The sequence below is a fragment of the Serinus canaria genome, chromosome 9 (genome assembly GCF_022539315.1).
Source record: "Serinus canaria isolate serCan28SL12 chromosome 9, serCan2020, whole genome shotgun sequence".
Classification (NCBI taxonomy): Eukaryota; Metazoa; Chordata; class Aves; order Passeriformes; family Fringillidae; genus Serinus; species Serinus canaria.
Window position 1 is genome coordinate 9,166,596 of NC_066323.1, and position 25,623 is coordinate 9,192,218.

The 25,623-nt window shown below is 51.8% G+C and overlaps 2 protein-coding genes and 3 non-coding genes across 5 annotated transcripts; 4 read left to right on the forward strand and 1 right to left on the reverse strand.

Moving 5' to 3' along the window:
* The first annotated feature begins 8,026 nt into the window (after positions 1–8,026).
* Positions 8,027–15,313, forward strand: NCL (nucleolin). The gene is made up of 15 exons (XM_050978052.1): positions 8,027–8,177; positions 8,798–8,905; positions 9,493–9,781; positions 10,067–10,219; positions 10,580–10,768; positions 10,909–10,992; positions 11,253–11,388; positions 11,626–11,762; positions 12,096–12,222; positions 12,436–12,569; positions 12,924–13,047; positions 13,153–13,301; positions 13,801–13,927; positions 14,374–14,594; positions 14,823–15,313. The coding sequence occupies exons 1-15, from the start codon at positions 8,160–8,162 to the stop codon at positions 14,903–14,905; spliced, it is 2,079 nt and encodes a 692-aa protein (XP_050834009.1). The 5' UTR covers positions 8,027–8,159; the 3' UTR covers positions 14,906–15,313.
* Positions 11,103–11,172, forward strand: LOC115483996 (small nucleolar RNA SNORD82). The gene has a single exon (XR_003944754.1). It is a non-coding gene; the product is annotated as a small nucleolar RNA SNORD82 (small nucleolar RNA).
* LOC115483997 (small nucleolar RNA SNORD20) lies at positions 13,415–13,495 on the forward strand. Its single transcript, XR_003944755.1, has one exon. It is a non-coding gene; the product is annotated as a small nucleolar RNA SNORD20 (small nucleolar RNA).
* Positions 14,110–14,250, forward strand: LOC115484008 (small nucleolar RNA SNORA75). The gene has a single exon (XR_003944765.1). It is a non-coding gene; the product is annotated as a small nucleolar RNA SNORA75 (small nucleolar RNA).
* A 1,879-nt stretch (positions 15,314–17,192) lies between the features above and the next one.
* Positions 17,193–24,914, reverse strand: B3GNT7 (UDP-GlcNAc:betaGal beta-1,3-N-acetylglucosaminyltransferase 7). Its single transcript, XM_009089114.4, has 2 exons — positions 24,784–24,914; positions 17,193–20,705 (listed from the first exon to the last, which is right to left on the reverse strand). Exons 1-2 carry the CDS (start codon positions 24,792–24,794, stop codon positions 19,505–19,507), a joined length of 1,212 nt encoding a protein of 403 aa, XP_009087362.1. The 5' UTR covers positions 24,795–24,914; the 3' UTR covers positions 17,193–19,504.
* Positions 24,915–25,623: the final 709 nt, after the last annotated feature.

Below are 25,623 nucleotides of genomic sequence, written 5' to 3' on the forward strand. Positions count from 1 at the left end.
TCAGTTTCAAACCATGAATCAAATGTTTGGGAGAATTGCAATGTCACGAAGATAAATCAAGCTACAAACACTGCTCAGAGGTTATTTACCCCACTGAGAATGACTGTAAAATCCACTTTTTCCAATCTGCAGTGTACCCAGGGAGCCTGGCCTCCCAGACAAGGCAGGAGGTTCCAACTACTTGTAAATTATATTCATGGACCTTTTATTGGGCAGATGCTGCATTATTGGACTATGGCACAGGGCAGAGAATGCAATGAAGGCAAACGGAGCAGAGGCACCAGAAAAACAAGTCAAATAAGGGTTTGACAGCATGATCTGTACTTGGATTTGCTCAGAGAAAATGGCAAGTTTTGCTTTTGGTTTCCATGCTGGAGGTCAGGAAGGGCTGTGTGGGCTCCCCTTATCCTTGGGCAGGGGGTTGTTGACATGGGTTTGAGAGCTTGGGTGGAAATTTTGCCTCTGGTGGCTTTTTAGTCCATGTCTGCTGTGTCCCTGAAGTGGCTGCAGGTGGGGTAGCCCAGCGTGCCATGGCTGGAGGGACAACGCCTCGATCCTGGGGAGGTGGAAAAGAACTCAGCAGAGGAGGGTCTTGAAAAGGGCTGCTCTCCCTGTGATGCTGCAGGTCCTTCCTTCCTCCATCTTCTATAAATGGCCCTTAAGCATCCCCCCTGTCCACAGGACATGGGATTCCTGCCCTGTGCTGGGCTCTGAGGTCCCTGCAGGTGGGAGGCAGTGCCGCCTCCATCCTTTACTGGTGAGACCTCCCTTGGGAAGGGCGCCGTAGCCACCGGCACAGCACGTTCTGAGGGCTGACTGCTTCTCCCAGCAAGCAAATCAGCCTCTCCAGCTTGGAGCAATGCTCACTCAGCTCACTTTTATCTGCTCAATGCCACGCAATGTGTAGGCTCTGCCCTGTGCTCCACATCATGTGCATAATAAATAGGCTAAAGCAGACGGCTAATTATTGGGAATGTAGAGCCCAGCAGGAGGTGGGCAGACGTTCTGGGGCCTTTGCCATGGCTTGTTATAAAAGGGTTGTACTGCTCAGATTCATCTTACTGTTCCCATGGATGACAACATCGTAGAGCTGTGCTGGGGGCAGCACTGATGCTCAGAGCCCAGACTCCCCTCCCACTGCTATGGCCAGGGAGACTTCCCTGGGGTATGGCCTGCCCTGTCCTCCATGGTCCTTCTAGCCCTTCCCTGTTCCCCAGCTCTCTGGGATGAGCTCTCACTCCTGAGGCTGTCACAGCACTAATTCAGTCCCTCAGGTTTTTCACTGTGTGCTCCCATCCCATGTAACTCTTGTGCTCCTAGGAGCAGCTTGTGCCTCCTCCTAGCCATGATATAAGTGATTATTAATGCATTAGTGTTGGATTGCTGAACCTTAATGTCTTTATAGTCAATAGCATTAAGCATTTAATTACCCAGTGGGATGAATCGATGGGCTGCTTTCTTTGCTCTACAATTAAAACTGAGCAGGAGAGATGCAGTGTAATTCTCAGTGTAATCTTCAGTCTGCTTTAAATTTCCTCTCCTATTTCATACATAGGGAGATGAGTTGATGGCTTGCTCAGGATAGGAAGGAGAGGACTTTTCCCCCAGAAACCATGTTCTCACCTCCCTCCTGGGATGGAGACATCATGATCACAGCTTGCCCAGCTAAATGAGACACCACTGGGTCGTTCAGGACTAGGTTTTTCAGATCTGAGGTACCAACAGTAGGGAAATTATTGGTCTGAGTCTTATTTTTAACTATGGTCGTAGGAAGTTTCAAAGCAGTGGTTTCATCTCACATCCTGCAAGTGGGAATTTCTGTGGTGAGAGCTGATAAGTGAAACAGCCCAGTGTGCTGCTGGGATGAGGCACAAACAGTCTGAGAGTGGTCTGGGCTGGAAAAGCACTTTCAGCTCTTACTTTTGACCTCCTTTTGATGGAGCTGGCTGCAGCAGGGGAGCAGATGGATGGTGAAATCTGGATGGGCTCAGTCTTCCTGACTACCAAGCTGTGACCTCTCCCAGGTTCACAGGTGGTCTGTACACCTTGATACCTGCCCAGGTCCTTCAGCTCTGCAGGCACAGTCAAGTGCAAAGTAACCCTTTCCAAAAAGCTCAGCCCATGGCTGGACCATGCAACCATGAGAGCCCTTGGGGTGGCTGCTCCCTCTCAGCAGTAAGCTGGAACAGGGCCTTTGCAAATTCCATGGATGTGGCTCAGTGGGCAACTTTAGCTGGGAGAGCACAGGACAGAAGCTCTCAGGGGGAATGATAGAACATTTTCCACTGAGCTTAAGAAGCCAGCCAGCATTTCCCATTGGCACTGATGCCTGTTTCCTAGAGCAGTTTTGGCTCTTGCTCCCCGGCAGAGGCTGGGACATGCTATTCTGGGGACACGTGTGTGTTTGTGTGTGTGTGGCTCTGCTCTCCCTGATGTTATCTGGCTCTGTTCTGGTGCTAGAGGTTCATCATGCCATGCTGCCCACTGCCTTTGCTGAGTGATGGGTGCATATGGCTCCCAAGCAGGGATGAGCTGACCCCCTCACTCAGATACAAACACAAAAATAAACTGATATCACAGAATCTTCTGAGTTGGAAAGGACCCACAAGAATTATTGAGTTTGATTCTTAAGTGAATGGTGTATTTGGGGATCAAACTGGTGACCTTATAATGGGAGTATGGAGAGACTCCTGCTTTTCCAGTTTGAACTCAACAAAGATTCAATTTTTTTTTCTTTTTTTGATTGAGAAGGAAAAAAATGATAAAAATCGCCTGGTTTGGGTTTGTTCCAGGCAGAGCGTCTGCCTTCCACTGGCCTTGTGCCCAGGAGCTGCCATGAAATGGAAATAGCCCAACACAGGCCTGGGAGCAGAGGGAGCTTCCAGCAGGTAAAATGGGAGCAGAGACAAAGCCCCAGGTCACTGCTCCATGGGGCTGTACCAAGGGGCAGATGTGCTGAGCCACAAGAGTGTGCAGATGTTTTACCCGAATGCCTTGACAGCTATCCCTGGAGACCCAGTGCTTGTCTGGATTCTATTCCCTATTGCCCCAGCTCTGGGAGATGAATAGGATGCACTGAAATGCCCATGCAAAGAGGAGCTTCCTCCTCTGGGCTGTCTCCACAAAGGTCCTGGAAATCCTTCCCAAAGGCTGCAGGGCAATGCAGGAAGATGTGCAGTTTCATGGAACTGTGGCATGTTCTGGCTGCTGGCCTGGCATTGCTGAACTGGGATCACCTGTAGCTTTGCTCCAGATTGACTTCCCCTGGGTTATAAAGGATTTGCATGCTTTGCTTCAACATGCTTGCCTATTCCCATCTCACTGACTTTCTCACTTGGACTTTCTCTATTCCAATGGAGAGAGAAGGGTGCTCCCAAGGTCTCCCCTCACCACCCAAATTATTCCACATTTCCCAGTCCTGGTTTGCCTTCTTTATCTCACACCTACTGCAAGTCCTCTTCCAGTCCCACTTTCTCTCACACATCCTTTTTTCCAGGGCTGCACTTGTTCTCCTGCTGAGCAGATCCAGAGGGGAGTCCCCCTGGCTGGGAGGCTCTGGGTGGCTCTGTGGGCTTGCTGGGGGGGTCACAGGCAGACCACAAGATCCTGCTGCCAGCTCCAGGCAAGGGGTGTTGGGGAGAGGAACTGGCCTGCCAGAAGGGACATCTTAGGGGAATTGGCTCCTTCTGGAAACAAACACCCCCTTCTTTTCTGCAGTCTACCAGAAGTTATCACTACAAGGAATACTTGGAGGTCATGTGGAGACTAAATCTGCATGTACAAAACTCCCTGTGGGAGTCACCTGTAGGCTTCCTTGTCCATGAACCCCAGGAAATGGCACAGGGATGTGCTGGGTTAATACCCAGCATCTGCCAGAGTGACAATGGGCATGCCTGGCTCCAGGGGCCCATGCCAATTCCTGCAGCATCCCACCTCAAGAAAGGATACTTCCCAGAGAAGAAATCCCATACTCTGCTAGGCACTGCTGACTTTCATGCCTGCAGGCCAGTGTGTCCCAGGCTGCCCATTTCAAGGCAGAGGACGTGCACTTGTCTGTGACTACTTGAATTAAGTGCCATTTGTCACAGCAAGCCCTGCACCCACTTTATACTCATCATCCTTGAGGACTCTCCTCTTGGCACAGACAGGGGGATAATGAAGAAAATACTTAATTAGACTGCTACACAGCCCCATCTCATTTTCTGTCCTGCATTAATCAGGGCCCGGGGAACTGTGCAGTTGGAAAAAGAGAGGCCAAGCCTGTAGAGCCTGGCGCTGCTTTGTCACCATCCATCAGCTGTGGTACCTGCTGGCATAAGAGCACCATGGTGGGGTGAGGTGGGCACCAAGAGGAGAAAAGAATTTGCCAGTGGAAGACGGGGTTGTTCAAGAGGTTTTGAGCAGCACCTAGACCTGGGATTGGTAAATTTGCTTTTATAGTGGGTTTTGGTGTTTTTGTGGTTTTTGGGGGTTTTTTTTTTTGGTCACCTTTGCCATGCCATACACATCACAGCACTGCTCAGACCACCATAGCAGGTGATGACAGGTTGGGGTGCTCAGGGACACGTTTAATTGCTTTTCTAGCTGGTTTCCCCTTCTCTGAATACCAACTGGGTGTTTGCTGGAGATCCCTGACAAATATTTGGCAGCAGACGCCTGCACCAGCCACAGGTAAAACTTTTCCCCTCCCGACTGCACTTGGCTGGTGCTCATATCCAGCGAGTATCAAATGCACCCCGGGATGTCTCGGGAGCGACGAAGGAGGCAGGGCGGCATGTCCCGCTCCGCTGCGCCCAGGGAGGCGCTGGGGGAGCCGGGTGTCCCCGGGTTCTCGCTCGGGACACGCAGCCTTTTGTCACCATCTAGTGGAAACACGCAGCCGCGACCGGCCACGGGCTGAACAGGGCGTTTGGGAACTCACCTCATCTGTGGTTCCTGCGGGGCTCCCCCTCGAGCTGGCCACCCAACTTTCCCGGCTTTTGGGGGCCGCGTTTGCCTCGCAGCCCAGCTCCCCCCCAGCCCTGGGCAGCAGCAGCCGGGTAAGGTGTCCCCAGCGATGCAAGGCTCGGCAAAAGCACAGGGGTGAGCGTCTGCCATGCCAGAAACTGAGAATCTATGGCAAATCCCTCCTGGGGTCTCCACTGAACCAGCTAAATTCTCGTTAACTGTGGAATTATATCAACACTCCCAAGCCACAGACATGCAACAACAAGAGACAGCCATAAAAGGACCTGAAGAATATTTACTGCACAAATAGAGCTGCCAAACCTGCTCTTTTGGCCAAATTACCCTTCTCACTGATGCTTCTCTGTGAGACTTCCCTCGGCCTTGAAATTCCTGGTGCTGCCTGGAGAGGAGCTGGGCTGTGCAGTGCCACAGCAGGGACAGCCCTGCAATGTGGTGTGTCCCAGAAAAAGGCTGGCCTTGCTCCACTCTGGTATCATCATGCCCAGTGCTAGGGCTGAAGAATCCTGGCCACACATGGGGTACAGGGAACAGCCCAGCCTAAACACTGGCATCTGCAATGTCCTGGCTGCTTTCCTCTCTACAGTATCCTGGCCCTTTTTGGCCATAACAGCAGCTGGCAGGGTTGGGCCATATCCAGACCTGCTCAATGGTGCATGGATTGACATGGAGCATGGATTGATGCAGAACATTAATTAATACAGGGCATGGATTGATACAGAATACGGATTGACATGGAGAATGGATTAACACAGTGCATGGATTAACACAGAGCGTGGATTGATATGGAGCATGGATTGACACAGAGCATGGATTGATATGGAGCATGGATTGACACAGAGCATGGATTGATATGGAGCATGGATTGACACAGAACATGGATTAGCACAGCCCCGTGGGCAGTACTGGTTCTCACTCCTCTGCACAGGGTGCTGTGCTCCTTCCCCCAAATGCTGGGTTCTGCTGCAGCCTCAGAGATGCCAGAGGCAAGGACAACCTTCCAACACACTGCTGGGGAAAGGGATGGAACACAGGCCATACTGAGAAGTCCCCTGCCAGGGCTGGGAACCAAGACTGGCCCGCTGCCAGCCCAGTCCTGTGCAGATCCCACTGCTGGCACTGTTATTGGACACATACAGTGTCCCAGCTGCCAAAACTGCCCCTGGCTAAAGCAACAGTTGTACCTTTCTCATGACAAACCAGCCTCCCACAGCACGTGGAGGAACCAAGGCCAGCCCCAGCACAGGCAGCAGAGCTATCCAGGCAGTCACGGTACAGATTTTGTTACACCACATGCATGGTAAGGAGAGCAATCAGCTGTTGCTTCAGACAGTTAAAAATCACTTTCAGTCCCTCTGTCTTCCATTCCATCCCTCTGCACACCCTTGGGCCACACTTGGTCTGTGTCACTGCTTCCCCCATGCAGTGTCCCCACTTGGGGACAGCTCCTGCAGCACACAGTGGGACATGAGCCAGACATTGCTATTTCACAGGCAGGGTCCAGCTGCCCTACACAAGGGGTTTTCTCAGGTGGGATCCCCATCTGCCTGCATGTATGTGACCAGGGCTGGAACAGGGGCAGAATCCCACTCCATTCCAGCTCCTTCCCTCCCCATACTGCCTGATGGTGGCAGGCTCTCCACAGACTCAGCTTACTCCTGGAGAGGCTGATTGATCCCATCCCCTCTCAGTGAGGTGCCTTTAACTATGGCTCAGCTTGCCTGGAAACTGCCTCCCTTACCCAGAAGAGGAGAAAGAGGCACCACGACAGCCTAGAAGCCAGACATATTCCCTCACCCACAGTGTGTCCCTTGCTTCAGGTGGCACTGAACAATCCTGGGGTGTGCTCTCAAGGGCATCATGGTCGTGCAGGACAGCATTCATTGAGAGTCTGCATTTTTATTCTAGGGCTCACTAGGATCTCATGTTCCCCAAGTCAGGTGCTTATCTCAAGTAGGCCTTGGAAGAGCAAACTGCTAGAGTCACCCATGCCTGAGTCAGGAGCCCCCAGGAGCTGGCTGGATGCCCAGTTTGAAGCAGTAGGGGACATACGGCAGTGGGGAAACTCCAGCAGTGGAGGTTGCTCTGTGTCAGGCAGGGGCAAGGCAGCACCCAGCCCTGCCAGCAGAGTGACAAGTGAAACAGGGGTACCGATTCTGCCCTGGGGTAATTTCTAACCCGACTTTATAGCCACTGGGGAAAAATTCCACAGGGAGAAAGGTGGTGTCTTCTTGCAGTGACTGAATTCAAAAGCACCCATCAGGCAAGCACGGCCTTATTTTTTTTCTTCCACTTTGGGCCTTTTCTCCCAGGGGAAGGCTGGCAACTGCAGAGTGCTCCTGTGCCAACTACAACCTCAGCAGTAGTAGAACACTGACCTGCACCTACGGATGCTTCTTCGAACAGTCCCCGGGTGTTTAGTGCCTCCCGAGGGTGTGGGAGGGGACGCGGGGCCAGGCGGAAAGGTGGCAGGAACAGCGCTGGGGCAGAGACAGAGCCGGGACGAACCCAGTCTCAAAGCGGAAGGCAAAAGCGTGTTCGGGCACAGTTGCACGCCGGGCGGCGAGCTGCCGCAGGGCCGGCCGGGGCAGCCGGGGATTGGCAGCGTCTCTCCCGCCGGTCTCTGCCAGACCCCCGGGACCCGTCACACCCCCGGTCTCTGTCGGACCCCCGGGACCCCCACCCGGCCCCACCACGTGGCCGCCGCCCGCCACGTGCTCGCCCTTGGCCGGGCCACGCCGACCAATCAGCGCGCAGGCGCCGAACTGCCTCCGTCCCATTGGCTGTGGCCGAGCCCTCCCGGGCGGGCAGTGCGTCCCCCCGCGCTCGCCCCCCGCCGCACGGCCCCGGGGCTGTAAGGCGCCCTCCGGTTGGCCGATCGCAGAGCGCCGGCCATTGGCGCGGCGGCTCGAGGGGCGGGGGGCTGCGATTGGCCGGGCGGCTCGGCGCGCGCGACCATTGGTCGAGGCGGGGGCGGTGGGGGCGGAGCCTGACGCGGGGCTAGCAAAGGGGCCGGAAGGGGCGCGCGCTCGCTCTTTCGTGTCAGTGCCCGGCCCGGTCGTCCGCGCGTCCTCGCCGCTCCCGCCGTCCGCCCGCGGCCCGATCCCCCCGCGCCGCCGCCCCGCCGGACGCGCCCGCCCCGCTCCTGACACAGCTCGGCCACCGCCCCTGCGCCGCCAGGCACCGCCGCCATCATGGTGAAGATTACCAAGGTGAGGGTGTGGGGGGGCGCAGCCACTGGGCGGGCAGCGGGTGGACGCCGCCATGACGGGGCGGGCGGGTGCGGACGGCGGCGTATCGGGGAGGGAGCCGGGCCGCCTTTTCGCCGCCGTGCGCTCGGGCCGCGCGGAGGCTCCAGGCCTGCTTTCGGTCGCCGTGAAGATGGCGGCGAGGGGAGGGGCCGCGGGCCCGGAGGCAGCGGATTCAACCCCCCCCCCCCCCCTTGTCCCGCTGTGCTCCGTGCGCCAGCTGCGGACGGCGGCGCGGGGCGGGAGGAGAGCGGGCGGCGAGGTGGGGGTCCGTGTGTGTGAGGGGCGCGGGTGGGCCCCGCGTGCGAGCGCGCGCGGGATGGGGGGGGAAGGGGGGGCGGGGCTACGTCACAGTGCGGCCACGTGGGGCGCGGGGACAGCGAGCACGTGGGAGCGCGCGGTGCTCCCGGAGCGCCCCCCGGGAAGGCCCCGCACACCGGCGGGCGCGACCCCGCAGCCCCCGGGTGGCGCCGCGGGGGCCGGAGGGCGGCCACGTGGTGGGGACAATTGCCCGCCGGAGCGAGCGCTCGCAGGCAACCCGGGTGAGCACGGGAGCTAAACGTGCTGCTCCCGCTCTCTTTCAGACCCCGAAGAATCAGATAAAACAGAAAAAAATGGCTCCTCCCCCGAAAAAGTTCGAGGAAAGTGAGGAAGAGGAGTCCTCTGACCTAGAGGAGAGCAGCGGAGAAGAGGTAATTGATCTAGAGATAGAGTCAAAAGGATGTACGTGTTACAGAAGTGTCGTGAGGGTTGTGGGTTACACTGTAACAGGGTATCAATAAACTGTCGGTGTTCTTCACTAAACTGTGTCTAAAGAATGAACTAGATTTTTTAAGACTAAAGTAGTGTGGGGGAAAATAGCTCAACTGCTAAGTACTTCCAGGCTTTTGGAAGTACTGCTGGGGTCTTAAAGCTGTCCTAAAGCTGATAAGCAAGTGGGTACCTAATTACCCTAGTAATAAGCAGTATGACATTTGTCACATGTGGTTAATGTGCAAGTGTAAAAATTCCAAGATGCTGAATCCTAATAATACACCACTGGTCTTGGTTCAGGACCAGGGAATTTAGAGATGCTTTGATGTTCCTTAAGTAGGCTCCTGAAAGCATGAAAAAGCTGAGTTTAAACTTTATTGATTCATCAGGGTGGGCATTTGAGGTAACTTAAAAGAAACTGTCAGAAGGATATTCTTTAGATTTCACTTGCTGTATATTTGTCTCATAGTGAAGTAATGGTAGATTAAACAGGCCAGCATGAGTCTTACACTAATGTGTCTTTCAGATGATCCCCCAGAAGAAACCACAAAAAGTTGCTGTTACCCCAGCCAAGAAGGCTGCAACTCCTGCAAAAAAAATTGCTACTCCGGCGAAAAAGGCAGTTACACCTGCAAAGAAGGTTGTGGCTACTCCACAGCCCAAAAAGGCTGTTGCTCCAACTCCTAAAAAGGTTGCTGTCCTAACCAAAGGAGCAAAAAATGGAAAGAATGCCAAGAAGGAGGAAAGTGAAGAAGAAGATGATGAAGATGATGACGAAGATGATGAGGAGGAGGATGAGGATGAAGAAGATTCTGGTAAGTTACCTTTGAAATATGCATTGACTTAAGGTGGTTCAATCAAGTCATTAAATGTTGAGTACACGTTTAAAGAGGGGTTATGAAAGAGAGGTGGGCAGTGGGTGAAGTATGGAGGAGAGCTTGGGCTGCAACTGCCTTACACGCAGCCTGTAAAACATCTCATAGTTTCTTGAGTGATCTTTCCTGAGCCTTTAGACAAAAGTTTGGGAAGCTCTAAGTACTTTTTACCTATACCACTTATTCATTGAATCTTAGTAGTAAAGACTTGTACTCTTGGTGCAGATGAGGAAGAGGAACCCCCAATGCCTGTGAAACCTGCAGCCAAAAAGCCTGCAGCAGTACCAGCCAAAAAGCCTGCAGCTGTGCCAGCAAAGCAAGAATCTGAGGAGGAGGATGAGGATGAAGAGGATGAGGAGGACGATGAAGAAGAGGATGGTATAAGATGTTTAATATTAAACACTTAGAGGGACCTGGGGGAGGGAGGTAATTTAAACAATTGCAGCGTGTGCTCAGCTGGTTTTAGCTGGTTGCTGTTCATGTTGCTGAATAGGTGTTAATTTCCCTATTGTCAGTAAAACCTCTTACTGTTGGTGACCAGGTTTTGGGTTTTTTAATGCAGTAAAACTCAATGGAGAGACATCTTTTTTAAAAATTAAGTGTATTAAACTTTTTTTCCTGAGAACATACAAATTTCAGGAGGCATGAGAAACATTTTGCTAAACAGCATTTTGTTTCCTTAGTTTCAAGAGGTGCTTAATGTGGAACTGTATAAATACTGTGCGCATCATGTTTCAGAGTCTGAAGATGAAGCCATGGACACAGCCCCTGTTCCAGTGAAGAAAACCACTCCAGCCAAGGCTACACCAGTGAAAGCCAAGGCAGTAGAATCTGAAGATGAGGAAGATGAGGAGGAGGATGACGATGAGGATGATGATGAAGAGGAGGAGGATGAAGAGGATGCCGAGGAGGAAAGTGAAGATGAAAGTGAGTTGAAGTTTAAAATCTTAACACTGCTGAGTAACTGGAGGTCTTCTGTATGACTGGTGTAAAGATTTATGCTCCTGTGTTGATTCAGTTTAGGAAAAGTTCTGTATCTTTCAGTGTTGTTTTGTTTTCTGGCACAGAACCTGTCAAGGAAGCCCCTGGAAAGAGGAAGAAAGAAATGACCAATAAAAGTGCACCAGAGCCCAAGAAAAAGAAAACAGATGGTAAGTGGTGTGGGATCATCAAATGATATGTGTTTAATAGACTGTGGTTGGACTCTGTTGCATGAGGAATGTAACTGTGAAGGTCCAGGATGTCAGGGGTGCGGTTTCCCAGCACAAATGATGATTATGAGGGACTTAATACTGAAATATGATGTCACTTTTGAGCAAAAACTGATGTGCTAAAGCTGTCTGGACTCTGGCTGCCAGTTTTAAAAGCTGCCTTAAAAAAAAACCCCACTTTACTATCTTTTCATTTAAAGGGCCTGCATCAGCTTTCTCTGTATTTGTTGGAAATTTGGTCTGCAGCAAGGACTTTGAGGAGCTGAAGACTGGCCTCCGAGAATTCTTTGGGAAGAAGAATATTGAAGTTGTAGATGTCAGAATCGGTGCTTCCAAGTGAGTTCATCAGTAGAATTTTGCTGCTAATTTTCTTTTATTAGGCACAAATTTGTTCAGAGGGGTCCAAGTGTGTTGGTACTGGTGCTGGTTCCCCTCAAGATGCTGGGGTGGTAATGGTGAGGGTTTAACTTTGCCTGGAACTTGACCATCCAGGACTTCATTGGTATTAGGTTTGTGTTTATGGTCTCTGCTGCCAGAGATGGATCAGAGACCTCAAGGATGCTGTTCTTTCAGGCGGTTCGGCTATGTGGACTTCTCATCTGCTGAGGATCTGGATAAAGCTCTCCAGATGAATGGAAAGAAGTTAATGGGTTTGGAAGTCAAACTGGAAAAAGCAAAGAGCAAGGAAGCTATGAAAGAAGACAAGAAAGGTATGGCCCAGTTAAGAGTTTCTAAAATGTCTACATACAGATTTGCAAATATTCCAGTCTCAGCTTGTATAAGTGATACCAAGAAATAGTGCATATTGGGAGGGCTGAGGAAAAAATACGTTTATTTCTGAAATTTTAGGACCTGTTTTTTGAACTTGATGCCCTTAAGAGAAGCACAGTAGTTTCATTAACTTTTGTTGCTTTTGCAGCTTCTGAAAATGTGAATGCTTGCTGTTAATTTCTGCTGGATCAACTTGCTGAGTCTCACTGAACTGGCGGGGTAAATGAGGAGGGATTTTTAGCTGATAACCTGAAAGTAACTTGTCTTTGCAGAGAGAGATGCCAGAACACTGTTTTTGAAGAACCTGCCCTACCGCATAACTGAGGATAACATCAGGGAGGTGTTTGAAAACGCATTGGAAGTCCGGATAGTGATGAACAAGGACGGGAGCAGCAAAGGGTGGGTAGCTGAGAGGACTGATGTGTGTTTGCTGTTCCTTTAGCCCTTGCCATGTTCTGATAAGTTTATGTGTTCTTTGGCTATCTTAAGGAACCTGCTCCATTAGTTGTCCTACTTTTTGCAACATTTTTCTTTTACATCTTTCCCCCCTCATTAGCAAACTTTGTTGTTCCTGGAAGGAGGCATTTGCTTACATTCTTTCCTGTGTTGTAGGATGGCCTACATTGAATTTAAAACAGAAGCTGAGGCAAACAAAGCTCTGGAGGAAAAGCAGGGCACAGAAATCGAGGGTCGTGCTGTGGTCATTGACTTCACTGGTGAGAAGAGCCAGCAAGAACATCAGAAAGGTACTTTCCATACTGGTAACATGCATACAGATGGCATTCAGGATTCATTTCCACTTGCTTCAGAAGTTCCTGGGGGTAATGCCAACTTAAAATACTGCAAGAAGATTAGGATACCAGATCTTTTGCCTGACTTGTGCTCTGCATCCTATGCACTTTGTCTCTACTGTGTGTTTCAGTCAAGGGGGGGTGACTGGTCTTGGTGAATAAAACAAGATTGCATTTTGCTTTGTGCCTTACCTTGAGGTGAGGAAAGGGCAACAAGTATTCTTAACTCCTTTACAGAGTCTGGTAGCTAGAGAATGAGAGCTCTCCCTCTCCAAACCTGCACTTAACAGCACTGACTTTTCCCCATAGGTGAGTCGAAGACCCTGATTGTCAACAACCTTTCATATTCTGCTACAGAAGTGACTCTTCAAGAAGTGTTTAAGAAAGCTTCTTCCATCAAGGTGCCACAGAACAACCAGGGCAGGCCTAAAGGGTAGGTTGTGCCTTTTTACTTTACCCCCAGACTGGCATTGCATGTCTTTCCTCCAAGGTATCCCTTCTTGTTCCCAGGCTGACTGGAATCTTCCTCTCCACACAGGTATGCATTTGTAGATTTTGCCACAACTGAGGATGCCAGAGAGGCATTAAATTCCTATAACAACACAGAGATTGAAGGCAGAACAATCAGACTGGAATTCAGTGCGCAGAAAGGGAACACGAATGCACGAGGCGGTGGAGGATTCAGTCGTAAGTGTTTCATGTTCAATCTCCAGCTGTGGCAGGAGAGCACCATCCAGGCAAACCTGGGGCTGCTTTTAAAAAAATCAAGCATGCCAAACAAACATTGTAAACAAGCGTGCTGGATATGATGACTGATTATCTGAAATGATTGCTGATGAAACTGTTGTCAAATTCCTCTAGATAGTCAAGTGCTGATCCAGCAGTGTCTGTACAGTTAGTTATTATGGTTGTTGATAAGGTGCAAGCATCTATTTTAGAAAAAGGAGTGGGGCAAACTTAATTTGGCAGTATCAGGTTGGCTGATGGAAATCCTTTGATGTCAGGCTCTAACTGCAGTCTTGGAAAAGTTTCCATGGATTCCAGGTGCTTGAACTGTTCCTTGAAAACTCCCTTTATTCCTGAGAGCTGTTCTGGGAGCCAGTAATGCAAGCTGGATGTGATATTATGAAGCTGAAGGTTGCCTTGTTCAGGCTGAATGACTTCTGAATGTGCTCCCTTTTCACAGAGCAAAGCAAAACATTGTTTGTCAGAGGCCTTTCTGAGGACACCACAGAGGAGACATTAAGAGAATCGTTTGAAGGCTCAATAAGCGCAAGAATAGTCACAGACAGAGACACTGGATCATCTAAAGGGTGGGTTAAACATCACCTGGGCTGGGTCCAGGTGCTACAGAGCACCTCACTTCAGCTGATCTCTGTAATGCAAGGTGTTTCTCACGCTCATGTGGGTGGTTCTATGCTGGTAAATGGGGTGGGAGCAGAGAACACACAGCTTTGGGTCCACTGGTGGAGGGCAGCACATGCTCACTTCTCACCTCTTCTCAATGAGCTCCTTCCTGCCAGCAAATCTCCGTGGCAGCTGATGGATTCGCACGAGAAGAAAATTAACTGTACAGTACTGGCAAACTCACAGTGGAGCTCCATCGATTGTGATTAGCCACTGCTGTCCTACAAGTGACACATCCTGTGGGATGCAGAAGTGCTGGTGTTTGATTCTAAAAGGATTTCTATCTGGAACCTGTAGGTGGTGCTGCAGCTCGTGAAATGTGACTGACTTGTTCTTGTAACCTGTTTCCTAGGTTTGGGTTTGTGGATTTCAGCTCTGCAGAAGATGCCAAAGCAGCTAAGGAAGCCATGGAAGATGGAGAGATAGATGGAAACAAAGTGACCCTTGATTTTGCCAAGCCAAAGGGTGACTTCCAGCGTGGTGGTGGATTTGGTGGTCGTGGAGGCAGAGGAGGTGGCCGAGGAGGAAGAGGTGGATTTGGTGGCAGAGGTGGTGGCAGAGGTGGATTTGGAGGTAAGAGGAAGCAAATGCTGCTGATCGGAGGGCATGTGCTCCAAAATGAGCCCAAAGCCATCTTGGGGTTATGGAGTAGGGCTACCAGAGAATATTGAATGTGAATTTCTTTTCTGTCCTGTGCCAGAATGGGTTTGGAAGGGCAGTAGTATAGATGTATATATTTGTGTGCACTTAATAGAAATATTAAAGTGGTAACTCTGCTTTTTGCAATCATTTTCTTTCTAGGTAGAGGAGGAGGTGGCTTCCGAGGAGGCAGAGGTGGAGGTGGAGATCACAAGCCGCAAGGGAAGAAGATCAAGTTTGAATAAACTTCCCCTTTCCTTTCCCTTTTCCTGCTCTCCGAGACTATCTGAAAGGACTCCGGGGGTTTTTATTCTCCTTTGATCTTGGCGGAGCCTTCGGAGGACATTCCAAGAAGCGAAGCAGTACTGTGAGCCACTTGGAAGATAACATTTTCATTTCAAGGAAGAGAGAGCAAGCCATTTTGACTGCTTGCCTGTTCAAAGGAACTTTTTAAAACAAAGAGTGATAGATGTGGGAATTTACCCCTTGTCTGTGAGTTGTCTTGAATTTATAATGTTTTACCCATGTACAAAAATTTTTTTTTTCCTATAAACTTCTGTAGCATTTTTGCTGTAAAAATGCAGAATGTTTTATCATTTGTGCTTTAGCACCCTGTCTTGGACAGATTAAAGGACCTAAACTGGTTCGTGTTACTTCCGTGCCACTAAATGGAGTCAGGCTGTGAGAAACAAGCTGTCTGTAGCCTTCCCTCTTTTGGGTTAAGGTCATTGGTGTCACAGCAGCAGCTTTTGTCCTGTTTTGCTCCATCAGTATATGCCTGCTGTTAGCAGGAAGTAGGGGAAAGGATTATGATGGCCAAGGTAAGCTCTGTAGCCACAACCTTTTTTTTTTTTTTTTTTTTTTAACTGAAGATGCTGTGGTGGTGCTTGCTAGCCAATTGCTTTTCTACTTTCTTTTTAAACAAAGTAAATCAGATCTTGTACTAAGGCCTTGCAGTTCAGTTGCTCTCCTACAAGTATTTTCTCTTGTGCTTTATTTCAAATTATCTCCTCTTGCCCCCAAGTGTGAAGCAAATACATAAGCAGGAGTTTGGGCTGAGTGGCTGCTTGTTTGTGACCAAACTCAGGCCTGCTGTCCTTCCTCACACAAGGTCAGGCACCAGCTGGGGATGAAGGGCCTCAGTCCTGTGGCAGTGGTCACTGGCTGCTTTTTCTAGCCAGGCACAGCGTGCTACCCTGCAGTGGCAGCTGTTGAGTACATGGTTTTCCCAGACTGGTGGGTGCAGAAAATAGGCACAGAAAGCAGGGCTCTGTAGCTGAGCCTTTCTGGGCATGGGGTTCCTTAGTGTGATCTACCCCTGCCCTGCTGAAAGATCCTGCCCTGGCATTTGCCCCATGCCACCTCTGGCCGTGGTCAGACTGTTCCACCTTCCTGGCACACGGCCAATGCTGGGACCTTCCCTGCCCTGCTCAGGCTCTGCAGCCGCTGATGCTGCTTTGGTCATTTCTCCCTGGCTTTCCAACATCGAGCCTTGCCGAAGGCCATTCCCTGTGCCCCAAACTAGACCAGTGGTGTCTGGGGTCGTTTCAGCTGGAGAGCTGTGCGGTTTGTGTGCCGTGTGTCAGCGCCCCCGGCCCTTCGCCATCGGCCATTTTGGAGCCGCACGCGAGGCCCGGCGGCAAATGGAGGGGCGGGCGCGGCCGCCAGGGGGCAGCACCCGCCCGCGCTCAGCGTCCTTCGCGCCCTGCGCGAGGGGCAGCTCCTGAGGGCACTGCCGGGGAGCCCCGGCCGGAGCCGCCTCCACACCGCTCCGGAGCCCTGCTCCCACTGCCGGACACGTGGCACGCAGTGGCATGTGACAGCGTGGGGTCACACTGGAGAGGCAATGGGCGGGCGTATCCATGAGCAGATCGACTGAGCACTTGCGTTTTGTCCATGTGTATGAAATTTTTGGTGCCCTGGGGAAGCCAGCCCCAGTGACAGATGGCCCAGCCTGCCAAATAGTGTGTTCTGGTCCCCTTTGCTGACCTCTGCTCCCCAGCACCAGGAGTGTCCAAGCTGGGTGCCAGCCCTGGAAACAGCCCCTCAGTGCCTAAATGCCAAGGGCAGACCCACCGGTTTCCTGTGGCTTTTCTCCTGTGGCTTTCCTCCTCTTCACCCCAGCCAGGTTCAAACCTCATGACCAGGGGCTGTGTTACCCCATGGTGCTGCTTTGGCCTGTGGAAGTGAGCAAGGCCCTGCTGTGGGGACAGTAGCAGGGACAGGAGGTGCCCATCTCCTGCACTAGGAGAGAGTGCTCAAGAAAACCAGTGAGTTTCCAGCCCTGCTGAAGTGGCTTTTGCCACAGAGGTTGACATGAGAAGCTCCTCCCTGCAGGTCACCAGGAGGACCTGAAGTAGTTTAGTTTGAGATGAAAGAGGAAGTGTGCATGACAGAGAGAAAATACCCACCAGCCTGGTTACTGTGCCCGGCTCCACAAGGAAGCTGTGCCAAACTGGAACAGGGCAGTTCAGTCCCCAGATGCCCATTCCAAGGAGTTACCTTTGTCACTGTAGTAGTGACAAAGTGTAGCCAGGTTTTTGTTCTCAGCAGAAACTCACTAGTAATGACATGAGATGAAGGCTTGTAGGATTTTTTTATTCTTTTAACCTTTATTTAGAAACTAGAATATTCACCGAACTCTACAAGGTTTCTCTGTACAGGTCCCACCAGGTGAAGAACAACACTGAGAGATGTCTGCACACAGCCCTGGCTCACCGTACACATTGCTACAGAGAGTGAGAGCTGACCCTGCATCCAGGAAAAATGTACAGCCTAAAGTACTGTACCTGACATAAATTTTGGAGGTATCAATTTGGAAAGTGTTTCTGAACTCACTCCTGTTGGAAGGAGGGAGGGGAAGGGAAAAGGAAAGAGTTGTGTGCTGCCTAAGCCCAGTGGGTACCAAAAATGCCCTCAGGACTCTGCCCTGCAGCTTCAGAGACCTGGTGCATTGTACATCCAGTTTCACAGTATCACCACCAGCTGAGTCCTGGGCAGCACTGGCTCTTTCACTTTTTTCTCTTCAAATCTGCATCTCATCTGAACAGGGACATTTTAAGAGTGGTGTGGCTTGGAGTGTGGGTCCCCTTTTTGACTGGTTTATGCTCTTTTTTATTTGTTTTCTAACCTGGGAAATGTACTTAGAATAAATGAAACAGGCCTGTTTCCAAAATACATTAAGAAAATAAGAGAAAGGGGAAAAAAAAAAAGGCACTGCACAGGGGGACCTTTGAGGTAGTAATTTTTTTTTTCCTTTCAATGTCTGGCACCAGAGAGGGAGAGAGAGTAAGGGCACCTGTGCCCATGTTTCGTTCTGCGTGGTCAGGGCCATGGATGTGGCTGTGTGTGTCCACCTTTGCAGGGACATCTGGGCATGCCAGCCCTACACACAGGGACATCTGTGTGTGTAGAGCCTGTGCCTGGGAGCACGTGTGTGAGCATGTGTGGCTTTGCACATTCCTGTGGCCTTTGCTCATGCCTGCAGTCAGGGGCTGGAGAGTCTGTGGCCCTTGTGTGGCCACATGTCTCTCTGTTGGATGGTTCCACCAAAGCAACCAGCCCAGGGCTCCCCTCTAGAGCTCATGGCCCTTTCAGCCGGAAGAAAAAAGGCCATGTCTGGTGACACCAATTCCTGTCATGCTCCTGCATCTCAGCCTGTAGAATAAATACTGCAACAACCCTGAGAAGAACAGATGTGTGAAACACCATCTGTTCTTCACTTTGTCCTCTTGGACCCTGCTTCTCATGCCAGAGCAGGACCAATGTCTCCAACCTACCCTGGAGCATCACACTAGCTGACAAACCAGGGCTGAACCTGAAGCAGCCACACACAGACCCTTTGGGGCTGTTGTCCCCCTGCAAGGCAAAGCCATTAAGACAGCTGTGCAGCACAGAGAGGGTCTCCCCACAGCACCCCCTGGGGATACCCAGGAAGTTGGATCCCAGAACTCACAAATCCCTGGGGTACTCCATGGGGGGCCACCACTTTTCTCCTCCTCTTCCTTGGCCACAGGCAAGGGCAGCTGGCCTAGTCTCTTTCCTGACAGGAGGAACAAATCCCTGAGGAATTTCAGCTGGGTGCATTCCTCTGAGGACACATGCAGTAAGGCTGCAGAGGGGCTGGAGAGCCAGGCACAGCCCAGGCTGGTGCTGGGAGCCACCATTGCCTGGGTCCCTCTGACAGGGACAAGCACTCCAGTTCCCCAGCTGCCAGGCTGAAACCCTGATGGGAACTCAGGACTGTTGAGGGCCAGCCTCAGAGAAGAGCCCCTTTCCCCAGCTGCATATGGGGACACAGAGGACTTTGGTGGGGGTGAACACAATGCACACCAGGTCAATGTTACCAAGACCTTACACAGAGGAGAAATTTGAGATAACAAATAAAATCCCATGAGTTTTGAGTCAGGAGGGGTCAATGCACTTCTTATTAGCTGAACTCCCTTGGAGCAGCTTCCCTGGATAGCCAGACCCTGAACATCTCCAAAAAATGTCAGTGCCACATCCCTCCCTGCCTCCCTCCACTTCTCCACTCATCATGCTGCTGTGGAAGAGGTACCTAAAGCAGAGCACAAACCTCTTTCCCTCTCTCCATTTGTGCTAGACTTGTCACGTTTTGTTGGTTTTTTTCTCTTTTTCAGCAACCCCCAACCCAGCTGGAGATATGTGAACCAAAATACAGTACAGGAACAAACCCTGCCCGTGAGCACAGTGTCCCTGCCCTCCTCACCCTGGAGGGCAGTGCCCCTGAAGGATCTGTGTGCCACCAGCGGAGGCTCACCCCACCCCAGAGCAGGGATCACTTGTCCCAGCTCCTGCAGTCCCAGCTCTCGAGAGAGACTGAGCTAAAGGACATTGAGTTTTCTTGAGCATGTTAAGTTACTGTGGACCAAGTCCCACATTTGGAGCAGCTCTGGAGGCAGCAGTTTATGAACCACCAACATACTCCGGTAAAAACATGGCTCCTTGTTCATCTTGCTGTTCTTGTTTTTCACAATACCAAAAGTCTTGAAGCCCTCATGCCCAACAGGTGACACTTTAAGGACCTCCAAGCACATCCCTAGGAAGACGTCATCGATGGGGTACAGCTCCAGTGTCTCTGAGGCCTTATGTAGCTTCTTGGCCAGGGCTCCATCCATGATAAAGCCCCCACCCCCTGCATAGGGTGGGTAGATGTTTTTGTTGTAGAGGGCACTGGGGATGTAGTACTTGTTCTCCTTCTTACGGATTGGCCTGGCCCTGTAGAGGACATCTCCCACAAAGAGGTCCTCTCCCTCCTTCTTGTCCTCCAGGAACTCCAGGATATTGCTGGGACTCACAAACACATCGTCATCGCCTTTGAAGATGAAGCGGATGTTGTCACAGTAGATGTCAACCCACTTCAGGAAATGGACCTCTTTGAGGGTGAGGTTGAAGAAGCTGTCCAGGAAATCCCACTGCAAGATGTCCCCATAGATGTGGTTCTCATAATCTAGCAGTTTCTGGTGGTTGGCTCTCTCCTCCTCCTTGGAGGCAGTGCCCAGCAAGAACAGCGTCCTGATCCTCTTGCCCTCCACCTCCTTCTCTTGGCCCCAGGTCCTGCGGATGACCTCGCGGCGGTCGTGCTGTGTGATGATGGACTTGACCACAATGAGCAGGTAGACATCCCCGCTGCACTTCTCTGGGTGGTTGATCAGCATGGGGAAGTAGCGGCAGTGCCGATAGAGCAGGAACTGCTGGAAGTTGGGCTCCAGCCCTTTGAACCAATCCACCTTGCTTAAGTTCTGGTTGGCTGAGCAGTTGGTAGTGGTAACATCCCAGGATTTTGTTTGCTTTGCTGTCCCGCTCTCCTCCTTCACAGGAGCTTTCTCCTTCTTGGTCTTCCAGAAACTGCTGCTGATGGAGAAGGCATTGTCTCTCTTCTGTGATTTCAAGGGCTCTGCAGGGGGCAGTTCTTTCTGCTGCTGGCCCTGCATGAACTGGTTTGGGGCCATTCCACGCTGCAGCACCGTCACTGTAACGATGAGCAAGAAGGAGAGACAAACTGTTTTGTAGATGGTCTTCTTCCTAAAGGGAAGAAACAAGGGGTTAAGGAGAAGAATATACAGGCTTAAAGAGGTTTGTCTGCAAAAGCACTTTCTTGAGAGGTCATGGGATACTCATAATCTGTGTTCCATCACCTTTTGAGGAGGAAAAACCTTGTGGGAAGAGCTGCAGGACACCTCAATGCATACTCTTCCCAGTTGCATCCTGCTTGTGGGGTGGCTTTGGGGCCATGCTTAACTGTAGGGAAAGGCACAAGGTATGTGGGGGTGGTTGCAGTGTCATCTGGTAACCTCAGTACTAAGATCAGGGAAGGGTTCACAGGAAAAATGAAAATGGGCTGAGAGAGAGAGAAGTCAGGGTGAGAGTTTCAGCAAGGCAGCTGTTTCAGAAGAAAGTCCCACGGGAAACTGCTGTTTCAGCCTTCTGAAAATTGTAGTTTAGGACAAGAGCAGGAGGGAATTATCTTTTCCACAGAAGCCTTAGCTCCAAGACAGACATACTGTCCATGGCCTAGACTGGCATCACAGGTTACACAGGACTGAGAAACCAGAGCTGGGAAGACCATGGGAGTCAACATGAAACTAGCATTGCTGTTTCATTTCAAAGTGGCACATCAGGACAAAAAAAGAAAGCCATTTGAGTAAAATTTAGTGGTTCAGTGGGAAAAAGACGTCCCTAAATCTACAACCACCTTGTGAACCAGTATTTCTGGGGGCACTCCTGGGCATTTGGGCAGCTCTTGGGTCCCGTTGCTTCCTTTGTGGTGATAAGGAGCAGCAGATGCAGGGCAGATTGGGTGGGTAGATTTGCCCACCTGTGACAAACCAGGTGTCTGCACATCCAGGGTGTGCAGGAAATGAGTAGGTCCAACCCAGTTCTTCCTGGGGCCATCCTGCTGCTCTCCTCTGCTGCAGACCTATAGCCCTGGGAAGCTGCTGGCTCAGGGACAAACTCTGGATGGAGTTCATGGGGAGCTTGAGCAGGATCCTCCTGAGGTCCTTGGGACTGCAGGAAGGCTGCACTTGGAGATTATTGATGCATAGTTCCTCCCCAGCCTGCTTTTCCATTCAGCTAAAGGTGGGTTTCTCATCCCACTGCCACAGAAGAGGGGAACTGCCCTCTCTGCCCAGCTGCAAAATGTAGCTCCTGAGCACTCAGCTACACACTCTACCAACTTCCTCCTGCCTCAGTCCTGCGTGTTCCAGCCACCTTGGGCCATCTCCTTGTGCAGATGAGCACTGGGCATGGGAGGATGGCAGCTGAGCTCCTTGTCTCCACTCCCAAAAGCTTCCCAAGGGCAGCCCCATCTCTGTCTGCTCTGACACAAGGTGCTTGGCAGTCCTTGAACCCCCTTTTCCTGCCACTGGGTTGCGGAACTGACGGAGACAGATGTGGCACTGGTCTTGGGATGCCCCTGTGCCTGTCCTCTTCATGTCAGAAGCACATCCCAGCCTGGGTGGCACCCACGGGGGACAGCCCTCAGCCCCCTGTTCCTGTCAGAGCCAGAAAAATCCAGAGTCATCTCTAGCAGGCAGATGGCACCTTCACTTCAGGACAGTCCAGAGAAGGAGTTTGGGGCTGAAATCTGAAACATTTAACCCAAGTATTTTCCAGACAGACAAAAAAACCCAAAAAGGCGCAAAACTCTCCTAGACCTGGGGACTGGATTGTGATCAGAACCACCATAAAGCTGCTGGAGTTTTGGGCCTCAGGCTGCACCAAAACACCTATGGGACACCCCATAGGTCATCAGACTCACCAGGGCAGGAGACAACTCTGTGCTAGGGGGTTCCACTCACCCTGAAATGCAGCAATCCCAGATGGGAACCAGGAGCTCCTGTCTCTGGCTTCGCTCTGAAGCACAAAGAACTTTTGAGCTCAATGTTGTCGTGGGAAAACTGTGATCACTAGTGTGGACTGTGGGAGCGTGGAAATAAGTAATTAAGGATAAATGGATAGATATTCCTCATCCGGTTTTGTATGCGGCCACTCATCTGAGACTGATGAGGGAGCAGTTCTGATTAGATCTCACCATTCCCTTAACCCTCTCCAGCCCTGCCTGCACAACTTGGAGCTTATTCTTACAAACCCTTCAGTTCCAAGACAACTTTACTCTAAGCACAGCCAAGCAATGTTTAAAACCTCTTATCCATACCCGGCAAAAAAATGCTGCAGAATTTCTGCTGCAGAAATAACCCCTGTCACCCTGTATAGTAGTTTCATTTGCATCAATCCCATCCCATCCCATCCTGTCCTGTCCCACCACATTCTTACACTCCCCGCCATCCAAGGACAACAAGCAATAAAATAGCCTGAAGGATGGCCAGACTTTCCCCAGAAGCCAAAGGGCAGGGAATTACAGATACAGATTTTAACAATTTGCATAGGTAGGGCTGTCACTAACTGGCACAGATGGTCCCAGCCTTAGCAGACTCTGCCTAACAGTGCATGGGTGCACTGACCCCCATACTCTCCTTGGGACAGAAGGTTTTGACCCAGGGTTGATGGGACAATTCCAGCTTTTATTAAGAGGTGGACTGTCAAGTGGCCTGGGTATGTTTGTAGGTGAGGTGTTGCACAACAGCACAGAAACTTATTCCTCCTTCCTTCAGTGGACCCTGAAGTTCTCACCAGTGCAATTCCTGCTTTGTTACAAGAACCTATTTGGGATTTTTCCTACTGGTCTGACTGCAAACCACGGGGTCCCACCAGGTCCAGCAGGAACCAGGAGATCCACAGCCACCTCTGACCTGCAGAAACCCTGTCTCTGCACTGCCAGGTAAGTGGTGGGGACTGGGAGGACCCTGAGCTACAACCGCAGGCAATTCCCATATCAAACCAAGGATTTGGGGGGGCCGCCATCGGTGCCAGTCAGGTCTGTCTGCCCCAACTGCTGGTGTTGGTGCCGTCAAGAGAGCTTTCAAAAGGTCTTAACACGGTCCTCCTCTTCCCTTTTATCCACCAAGGAAACTTCAAAAACCTCCCTGTGAGGTGGCTTTGCCACCAGGCAGTTAAACATAAACTCCAAATTAGACGTGGGCAGTATCCCTTTCAGGTGTTGATGCTCGAGGGCAGATGAGGCCCCGGGAGACAGGGGCTCTCTATCCCTATCCCATTCACTTTGGATTCACGTGAAAACCTCTTTGATCCGCCAGCGCTATATATTTATGTGATAGGGGCTTTTGCTGTCCCCTCAGTTAGACCCAGTCACCGCCAGCATAGAGTCCTGTCTGTTGGAAGCGCCAAGGATTTGGACAGGGGATCTTACAAAGGGGCAGATGCTAGGCAGAAAGAACACAAATGTCCCCAGAAGTAGCCTATGCAATAGCTGGGTGCAAGCACCAAGCGGAGCCGCAGCTCGCCATACCCGGAGACGCGTCCCCTCCTCATAAAAGCCGTCTGGTTTAAATACAAGGCCGTAAAACCACGCTTCTGGGGACGGGGCAAGAGCCGAAACCCCGAGTATTGCCCCGGGCGAGGGCATCTACCCCAAGACTGGCGCTGCGGTGGGATGGAACCCTACCGGGCAGGGTTGTAGCCCTGCTGCCCCCGGCCCCTCCACACGAACCCAGGGAAAAGCTGGGAAAGGCAACCCCAGGGATTGGGGGGCACCAACCGGCCGCCTCTGCCCGTTGTCCCCATCCACCTCCCTCCGGGCCGCAGCTCCGGTGCCCCGGGATGGAGAGAAATTCGTGTCGGGAGCGAACCCTCAGAGAACCTTCTCCGGGGTACCGCGGCCAGCAAGACCCCGCCTGGGAGTCCCGCAGAGCCGCGGCGGCGAGAGTGTCGCTCCTGGCATGGGGACAGACGGACAGGGGACTCTTAATGACACACTCCGTCCTTAGTCGCTTCCGCATGCCCACCGACCCCACCAGAGCTGTCCTACCCCGGCCAGCCACTCCCGGAGCGACTCTCGAGAGGGACGCGGTGGGGAGGGCTCCTCGCAGTCCCCCGGCTCCGGGCAGGACGCAGGTCGGGACGGCAGTGCCGGGCAGCAAGAGCGGAGGACACGGGACGGCGGAGCCAGGGATACCGGGATTCGGTGCGGGAGTGGGGCAGGAGCGGGGCTCAGGCTCCGCGTTCCCCGGAGATCACTCACCACTGGAACATGCTGGGAGTGGGACGGGGCGGCCGCTCCGCTGCTGGCCGGGCTGCCCGCTGTCCGGGCGCTACTCTCTGCACTCTTCCTCCTCTTCTTTTTTCTTTTTTTTTTTCTACTTTTTCTCTTTTCCCTCCCCTCTCTCTCTGAGGTGGAGCCTAGAGATGGATGACAGAGCAGGTAGGTTAACTCTTGCCCTGCCCCTCTGTCCCGTCCCCCCCGCCCGCCCCAGCAAAGACACCTCCCCAGTGCTCCCAGGACAAGGAGTTAAAGGGTGACACCCCACACGTCCCCCTGAGGACCCTCCCCGCTGCTGATGGCACTCTCATTAGGATCTGGGAACTCGGGGGCGTCCTAGTCCGGCTCCTCGTGTACCGTGCCCTCTCTGCGGTGCATTAGCTCTGCCCCTGAGTCTTTAATGTGCCTCCTGGGATACCCACCTCTCCTGGGACCCACCCTTCCCCCACGACCCGCATCTCACCCAGGGTCCATACCTTGTCAAGGACCAATACTCTGCCCAGGACTCCAGTCTCATCCAGGCATCTATGCTCTGCCCAGGACTCACATATTTCCTGGGACCCACGGCACACCTGGGGCTGTAGGGAGTTGACAGGGAGTTGCTACCCCAGGAAGGTGCCTGCTCAGCTGGGACCTCTCATGGGTCAAATTTCCAATAGCATCATAGCCAAGTGAGAGGTCCTTTCAAACTGTTCCTTCAGCCCTTATTCAGATGCAGTTTCACCAGCATTCCTGCTAGATACCAAATCAGTATGGGACATCCCAAAACCCATTAAAAAGCAGATTAAAGACCTTCCTTTCCCTTTAAATGTAACATTTCAG